Source organism: Ranitomeya imitator, chromosome 2 (genome assembly GCF_032444005.1).
Source record: "Ranitomeya imitator isolate aRanImi1 chromosome 2, aRanImi1.pri, whole genome shotgun sequence".
Taxonomy (NCBI): domain Eukaryota; kingdom Metazoa; phylum Chordata; class Amphibia; order Anura; family Dendrobatidae; genus Ranitomeya; species Ranitomeya imitator.
In genome coordinates, this window is record NC_091283.1 from 254,217,776 (window position 1) to 254,227,220 (window position 9,445).

Consider the following 9,445-nt stretch of genomic DNA (forward strand, 5'->3'; position numbering starts at 1 on the left):
TCCCTTGGAGAATTAACCCTGGTGGGGTTTAAAGCAGCAAAAGAACAGGAACAGTTTTAAAGAACTATATACAGTTTCAGGTTTCTGAGGTTTATTCTTCCGACTGTAGCGGCTTTACCTCGCACACCACCCCTCTTGGCCGAGAACGGGTAGGACCCAGGGTCACTCGACGAGTCTGAGTTGCCTGGTGGTCTGCAGCGGAAGTCGCAGCCATCTTTTCCGCGATGGGTTCGGTTTCCTGGGCCTTATTCGCTAGGAGGGCTGCGCACTGTTGGACATCCTGGGCCCACCAACCAGTCCCTCTCTGCCATCGGGTGTAGGTTACAGCATCCCCGGGCCGTAAGTCGCGGTCTGCATCGTCCTCCCCGTAGCAGGGCTCTACCTTGCTGCCCCGGCACCTCCAATGGCATCCCGATCGTCTGGATGACTCCCCTCCCCTCCTGGGGATTGAAGGTTACGACGACACCCCACTTCGGTGGAGAATCGTCCCGCAAATCGATCAGAGCCCCGGGTTCAGCTTCCTCCTTCCACTTTACTAGTCGGTGCTGCCGGTACTCTGTCCACAAGAGGACCCTAAGGTCCGATCCTCTCGACCCACGAGGGGGGAGCGATGCAGCCGGGACCCCCGCAGCTACAGCAGGTGATGGAACGGACATGGGGGACAGGCGAATCCCGGGAGCCCGTTCGGATCTGGTACCCGCATGGGAACCAACTCGACCTCTGCCAATCCACGATACAGATGGAGATGACGAGGTCGCCAGCGATGTGGACTGTGTCTCCCTCTCAGTATTCCTCCAACGGGACACCAGCCACCGGGCCTCTGCCATATCTGACCAATCGTCCAGAGGTTGTCCATCGGGCCTCCCCACGAGGTGCTCCGGAATGGTCATCTCCCCCCACGAGGGTAAACCGGAGGCTTCCTCCTCCGACGGGGGCCTGCACTGGGCCGGAGCGTTCCCACGTGGACGCCTGGGGGTCGCCATGTGGGTTTTCTCTTCTTCATCTTTTTCCCGCGCTCTCTTTCGGGGGCGGCCCCGTCTCCTTGGCCTCCACCCTCCATAAAGAATTAGGAGGCAGATCTCGGCTGCTGACGGGCACGTCCTCAGGACACAGAAATATTTAGACTGGGCGGCCATTATTTTTCGTGCTCTTCAGTTTGTTCACGCCCACAACTCCACACCTTTCTTCTTCTCCTGCGCTCCTCGTGGCGCTGTATTGGCGGCGGTTTTGGCAGGAATTTTTGGCGGCAAATGGCAATACACAGTCTTAGCAATAAATCACGGTTCAAGCACAATTCAGACACAGTTCCAAGGCACACATGACCTGATTCTCAGGCTTAAGTAGATCCTGTTCGTGACGCCAAAAAGTTGGAGCGCCCCCACGTTAAGGGCAATGGGGTACTCGGCACCGGGTCTCTCTCTCTGTCCGTCTCGGTTCTGGGGATGTCACGGTTGCCCGACCCGGTCCGTGGCCCTTCTGAGGGGCGTCCAATTAAAGGGGTGAATAGTTTGTCAAGTTTTCGTAACGCCACCTGTGGTATTCGGTCAGGATGACCGACGCTGCTTAGGGGTCCGCTGGGGTGATGGAATGGCAGCTAGATGGTATACCTTCCCATAGGTGAAGTATGTCCCCAGGGCTTCCCAAATGTGTAGATGGTGATGGTGGACGATGTAAGGCACGGCGAAGAACGAGGACATAAAGGTTGCAGTCTCTTTACCTTTTACTGAAGACTTTAGCATCCGCAATCCAGAGTACCGTTCACAGGGCTGCCTGAGTCCGGCCGGTCCGAAGGCACATCCAGAGTTCCCTTAGCCAGGAAGAAATCAGTAGCCTTCCTACTAGCGCCTGTTTGTTGTAGAACTTCCCTGCTGAGCACCACGGAAAAGTCCTCACAACCTTTGTAGATGTTTCTCTCACTGTCCCCCAGATGGTATGGATAGGACAAACCCATATGACGGGGTAGGCCTGGAGTTAGTTTATAGGGACCCTAGTGATGCCCCTCTCCCACAATTGCCTCCGTTGTCTTCATAGGTATTTAGGTTGGGCAGCCAACATGGAATTGACTGTCCTGCCGTTGTTTGGAGTAATGCGTAGAGTCCGTACTCCCTCGGTGTTCTGGCCACCGGCTATGCACCTCAGAAGGATGTTGCCTTGATCTTAAGGCAGGACTCCTTCTGGTGTTATCTCCTTGTGCTGTGACTTTGGTTCTCACTCTCTACAATATACTTCGCTTCTTGTCCTTTCTTAGGAGGCTGCCGCAATCAGGTGCATGCGCAGCTCCGTAATGATCTATCTCGTGCTAGGATGCTGTCAGGCTCCCATCCCTGACAGGTCCTCCCTGGGTCTCCCCAGTCAGCTTTCTGCTCTGACTCGATGTTACTTGGGCAGAGCCCAGTCTGCTCTCTTCTGTCCTAACTTCCTATCCGACTACCTGTTTTACCCGTGTGTGAGGAGTGGCCTAATAGATAGAACCCTTTGCTCCCCCTGGTGCCCGGAGTGTGAAGTGTAGTGTGTGACTGTGATACCGGGCAAGGTGAACTCCTTTAGTGCAATCAGACGTACCATCACTCCCCCTGGTGGAAGAGCGACGTTACTGCAACGACCAGTACTCTGGGGCGCTGCATATGTACTGTATGTCTATGTATGTGTTTTGTTTTTTACATTCAACACATTAGCCGGATGATGGGACTACTACTGTCCCATCATTGGCTAATGTGTCAATAACTGTCACTGTAGCAGGCAAAGCCCGATGCGACTTGTAGTCCCATCGGACGATGCCTGCACACACACACACATAACCCCCTAAAGAGCCACCACGAAAGACCCCTGGACAGCGCCGCACACAACCGGACAGCTCCACAAAACCCCGGACAGCTCGCAGACGCATTGGCAGACCCATGGACAGCCCGCAGACCCCGCCCGCAAACACATACACGCACACAGTCACCGCCCACACATGTCCTGTGCTCTTTGGTGCCGGCAGCTTCTTCCCCTGTTCAGCGGTCACGTGGTACCACTCATTAAAGTAATAAATATGGACTCCACTCTCATAGGGGTGGAGCCGCATATTCATTACTGTAATGAGTGGTACCAGTGACCGCTGAACAGGGGAAGAAGCTGCCGGCGCTGGAGACCATCTGTCCGGGAGAAGCTGCCAGGGACCGCGCAGGTAGCAGGTGAGTATTTCATATTCACCTTCCCTCGTTCCACCGCCGCTCAGTCTTCCGCTTCTTCTGGCTGTGACAGTTCAAGTCAGAGGGCACAATGACGTATTAATGTGCCTGAACAGTCACTGCGGAGAGACGGGACGCTGAGGAGCAGCAGGCAGCGACGAGAGGTATGTCATTTTTTTATTGCAGCAGCATTATATGTGGCACATTATTATATGGAGCATCTATGGGGCCATAATGAACTGTATTGAGCATTATATGTGGCACATTATTATATGGAGCATCTATGGGGCCATAATGAACTGTATGGAGCATAATATGGGGCACATTGTCATACGGAGCATCTATGGGGCCATAATGAACTGTATGGAGCATTATATGGGGCACATTGTTATATGGAGCATCTATGGGGCCAAAATGAACTGTATGGAGCATTATATGTGGCACATTGTTATATGGAGCATCTACAGGGTCATAATGAACTGTATGGAGCATTACATGTGGCACATTGTTATATGGAGCATCTATGGGGCCATAATGAACTGTATGGAACATTATATGGGGCACATTATTATATGAAGCATCTATGGGGCCATGATGAACTGTATGGACCATTATATGGGGCACATTGTTATATGGAGCATCTTATGGGGCCATAATGAACTGTATGGCGCATTACATGTGGCACAATGTTATATGGAGCATTATATGGGGCCATAATGATTTGTATGGAGCATTATATGTGGCACATTGTTATATGGAGCATTATATGGGGCCATAATGATCTGTACGGAGCATTATATGTGGCACATTGTTATATGGAGCATCTATGGGGCCATAATGATCTGTATGGAGCATTATATGGGGCGCATTGTTATATGGAGCATCTATGGGGCCATAGTGATCTGTATAGAGCATTATATGTGGCACATTGTTATATGGAGCATCTATGGGGCCATAATGAACTGTATGGAGCATTATATCTGGCACATTGTTATATGGAGCATCTATGGGGCCATAATGATCTGTATGGAGCATTATATGGATCACATTATTATATGGAGCATCTATGGGGCCATAATGATCTGTATGGAACATTATATGGGGCACATTGTTATATGGAGCATCTATGGGGCCATAATGAACTGTATGGAGCATTATATCTGGCACATTGTTATATGGAGCATCCATGGGGCCATAATGATCTGTATGGAGCATTATATGGGGCACATTATTATATGGAGCATCTATGGGGCCATAATGATCTGTATGGAGCATTATATGGGGCACATTGTTGTATGGAGCATCTATGGGGCCATAATGATCTGTATGGAGCATTATATGTGGCACATTGTTATATGGAGCATCTATGGGGCCATAATGATCTGTATGGAGCATTATATGGGGCGCATTGTTATATGGAGCATCTATGGGGCCATAGTGATCTGTATAGAGCATTATATGTGGCACATTGTCATATGGAGCATCTATGGGGCCATAATGAACTGTATGGAGCATTATATCTGGCACATTGTTATATGGAGCATCTATGGGGCCATAATGATCTGTATGGAGCATTATATGGGGCACATTGTTATATGGAGTATCTATGGGGCCATAATGATCTGTATGGAGCATTATATGGGGCACATTGTTATATGTAGCATCTATGGGGCCATAATGATCGGTATGGAGCATTATATGGGGTACATTGTTATATGGAGCATCTATGCGGCAATAATGAACTGTAAGGAGCATTGTATGGGGCACATTGTTATATGGAGCATCTGTGGGGCCATAATGAACTGTATGGAGCAATTATATGTGGCACACTGTTATATGGAGCATCTGTGGGGCCATAATGAATTGTTTGGAGCATTATATGTGGCACATTGTTATATGGAGCATCTATGGGGCCATAATGAACTGTATGGAGCATTATATGTGGCACATTGTTATATGGAGCATTTATGGGGCCATAATGAACTGTATGGAGCATTATATGTGGCCACATTATTATATGGAGCATCTATGGGGCCATAATGAACTGCATGGAGCATTATATGGGGTACATTGTTATATGGAGCATCTATGCGGCAATAATGAACTGTATGGAGCATTGTATGGGGCACATTGTTATATGGAGCATCTATGGGGCCATAATGAACTGTATGGAGCATTATATGGGGCACATTGTTATATGGAGCATCTGTGGGAACATAATGAACTGTATGGAGCATTATAGGTGGCACATTGTTATATGGAGCATCTATGGTGCCATAATGAACTGTATGGAGCATTATATGGGGCACATTGTTATATGGAGCATCTATGGCGCCATAATGAACTGTATGGAGCATTATATGGCGCACATTGTTATATGGAGCATCTATGGGGCCATAATGAACTGTATGGAGCATTATATGTGGCACATTGTTATATGGAGCATCTATGGGGCAATAATGAACTGTATGGAGCATTATATGTGGTACATTATTATATGGAGCATCTATGGGGCCATAATGATCTGTATGGAGCATTATAGGTGGCACATTATTATATGGAGCATCTATGGGGCCATAATGAACTATATGGAGCATTATATGTGGCACACTGTTATATGGAGCATCTATGGGACCATAATGATATGTATGGAGCATTATATGGGGCACTGTTATGACCTGGTGGTTAAGAGCACACAGAATGACCTGATAGTTACCAATAATATAGGACAAGCTCTGGGACGTGGGAACTCTGCTGACCGCAATCCCTAATCCTATCACACACACTAGAAATAGCCGTGGAGCGCTCCTGACGCTCCCTGTTATGAAAGGTAATTCAGTACCACAATGGACATAGAGGTCAGCGCACATACTGTGACAGGGCAATAACCCAATAAACAAGAACGAGCTCTGAGACGTGGGAACTCTGTTAACCGCAATCCCTAATCCTCTCAAACCAACACTAGAGGCAGCCGTGGATTGCGCCTAACGGCCTGAGAAACTAGCTAGCCTGAAGATAAAAAATAAGCCTACCTTGCCTCAGAGAAATACCCCAAAGAAAAAGTCAGCCCCCACATATAATGACTGTGAGTTAAGATGAAAAGACAAACGTAGAGATGAAATAGACCCAGCAAAGTAAGGCCCAACTTTCTGAACAGAGCGAGGATAGGAAAGGTAACTTTGCAGTCAACACAAAACCCTACAAAAACCACGCAAAGGGGGCAAAAGGACCCTCCCTACCGAACTAACGGCACGGAGGTACACCCTCTGCGTCCCAGAGCTTCCAGCAAGCAGGAAAAACAAATTGACAAGCTGGACAGAAAAAAAACAGCAAACAAATAGCAAAGAGGAACTTAGCTATGCAGAGCAGCAGGCCACAGGAACGATCCAGGAGGAAACAGGTCCAATACTAGAACATTGACTGGAAGCCAGGATCAAAGCACCAGGTGGAGTCAAATAGGGCAGCACCCAACGACTTCACCACATCACCTGAGGAAGGAAACTCAGAAGCCGCAGCACCACCCTCCTCCACCAACGGAAGCTCACAGAGAGAATCAGCCAAAGTACCACTTGTGACCACAAGAGGGAGCTCTGCCACAGAATTCACAACAGTACCCCCCCTTGAGGAGGGGTCACCGAACCCTCACCAGAGCTCCCAGGACGACCAGGATGAGCCATATGAAAAGCACAAACAAGATCGGGAGCATGGACATCAGAGGCAAAGACCCAGGAATTATCTTCCTGAGCATAACCCTTCCACTTAACCAGATACTGGAGTTTCCGTCTAGAAACACGAGAATCCAAAATCTTCTCCACAATATACTCCAACTCCCCCTCCACCAAAACCGGGGCAGGAGGATCAACAGATGGAACCACGGGTGCCACGTATCTCCGCAACAATGACCTATGGAATACGTTATGTATGGAAAAAGAATCTGGAAGGGTCAGATGAAAAGATACAGGATTAAGAACCTCAGAAATCCTATACGGACCAATAAAACGAGGTTTAAACTTAGGAGAGGAAACCTTCATAGGAATATGACGAGAAGATAACCAAACCAAGTCCCCAACCCGAAGTCGGGGACCCACACAGCGTCTGCGATTAGCGAAACGTTGAGCCTTCTCCTGGGACAAGGTCAAATTGTCCACCACATGAGTCCAAATCTGCTGCAACCTGTCCAACACAGTATCCACACCAGGACAGTCCGAAGACTCAACCTGCCCTGAAGAGAAACGAGGATGGAACCCAGAGTTGCAGAAAAACGGTGAAACCAAAGTAGCCGAGCTGGCCCAATTATTAAGGGCGAACTCAGCCAAAGGCAAAAAGGACACCCAGTCATCCTGATCAGCAAAAACAAAGCATCTCAGATATGTTTCCAAGGTCTGATTGGTTCGTTCGGTCTGGCCATTAGTCTGAGGATGGAAAGCCGAGGAAAAAGACAAGTCAATGCCCATCCTACCACAAAAGGCTCGCCAAAACCTCGAAACAAACTGGGAACCTCTGTCAGAAACGATATTCTCCGGAATGCCATGCAAATGAACCACATGCTGGAAAAACAATGGCACCAAATCAGAGGAGGAAGGCAATTTAGACAAGGGTACCAAATGGACCATCTTAGAGAAGCGATCACAGACCACCCAAATGACTGACATCTTTTGAGAGACGGGAAGATCCGAAATAAAATCCATAGAGATATGTGTCCAAGGTCTCTTCGGGGACGGGCAAGGGCAAAAGCAACCCACTGGCACGAGAACAGGAGGGCTTAGCCCGAGCACAAATCCCACAGGACTGCACAAAAGTACGCACATCCCGCGACAGAGATGGCCACCAAAAGGATCTAGCCACTAACTCTCTGGTACCAAAGATTCCAGGATGACCAGCCAACACCGAACAATGAACCTCAGAGATAACTTTATTCGTCCACCTATCAGGGACAAACAGTTTCTCCACTGGGCAACGATCAGGTTTATCAGCCTGAAATTTTTGCAGCACCCGCCGCAAATCAGGTGAGATAGCAGACACAATTACTCCCTCTTTGAGGATACCCACCGGCTCAGATACACCCGGAGAGTCGGGCACAAAACTCCTAGACAGAGCATCCGCCTTCACATTTTTAGAGCCCGGAAAATATGAAATCACAAAGTCAAAACGGGCAAAAAACAACGACCAACGAGCTTGTCTAGGATTCAAGCGCTTGGCGGATTCGAGATAAGTCAAGTTCTTATGATCAGTCAAGACCACCATGCGATGCTTAGCTCCTTCAAGCCAATGACGCCACTCCTCGAATGCCCACTTCATGGCCAGCAACTCTCGATTGCCCACATCATAATTTCGCTCAGCAGGCGAAAACTTCCTGGAAAAGAAGGCGCATGGTTTCATCACCGAGCAATCAGAACTTCTCTGCGACAAAACGGCCCCTGCTCCAATCTCAGAAGCATCAACCTCGACCTGGAACGGAAGAGAAACATCTGGTTGACACAACACAGGGGCAGAAGAAAAACGACGCTTCAACTCTTGAAAAGCTTCCACAGCAGCAGAAGACCAATTGACCACATGAGCACCTTTCTTAGTCAAATCGGTCAATGGTTTAGCAATACTAGAAAAATTGCAGATGAAGCGACGATAAAAATTAGCAAAGCCCAGGAACTTTTGCAGACTTTTCAGAGATGTCGGCTGAGTCCAATTATGGATGGCTTGGACCTTAACAGGGTCCATCTCGATAGTAGAAGGGGAAAAGATGAACCCCAAAAATGAAACCTTCTGGACACCAAAGAGACACTTTGATCCCTTCACAAACAAAGAATTAGCACGCAGGACCTGAAACACCGTTCTGACCTGCTTCACATGAGACTCCCAATCATCCGAGAAGATCAAAATGTCATCTAAGTACACAATCAGGAATTTATCCAGGTACTCTCGGAAGATGTCATGCATAAAGGACTGAAACACTGATGGAGCATTGGCAAGTCCGAATGGCATTACAAGATACTCAAAATGGCCCTCGGGCGTATTAAATGCAGTTTTCCACTCATCGCCTCGCTTAATACATAGTAACATAGTAACATAGTTAGTAAGGCCGAAAAAAGACATTTGTCCATCCAGTTCAGCCTATATTCCATCATAATAAATACCCAGATCTACGTCCTTCTACAGAACCTAATAATTGTATGATACAATATTGTTCTGCTCCAGGAAGACATCCAGGCCTCTCTTGAACCCCTCGACTGAGTTCGCCATCACCACCTCCTCAGGCAAGCAATTCCAGATTCTCA

At 48.2% G+C, this 9,445-nt stretch overlaps 1 protein-coding gene across 1 annotated transcript in view; it reads right to left on the reverse strand.

Annotated features, from left to right (window-relative positions):
• The window catches only part of LOC138666363 (oocyte zinc finger protein XlCOF7.1-like), a 42,953-nt gene extending 42,739 nt beyond the window's left edge, over window positions 1-214 (reverse strand). The window contains exon 1 of the mRNA XM_069754591.1: window positions 119-214. Within this exon, the coding sequence (XP_069610692.1) occupies window positions 119-214 (96 nt within the window). The remainder of the gene's footprint in view (window positions 1-118) is intronic.
• Between the last annotated feature and the right edge of the window lie 9,231 nt (window positions 215-9,445).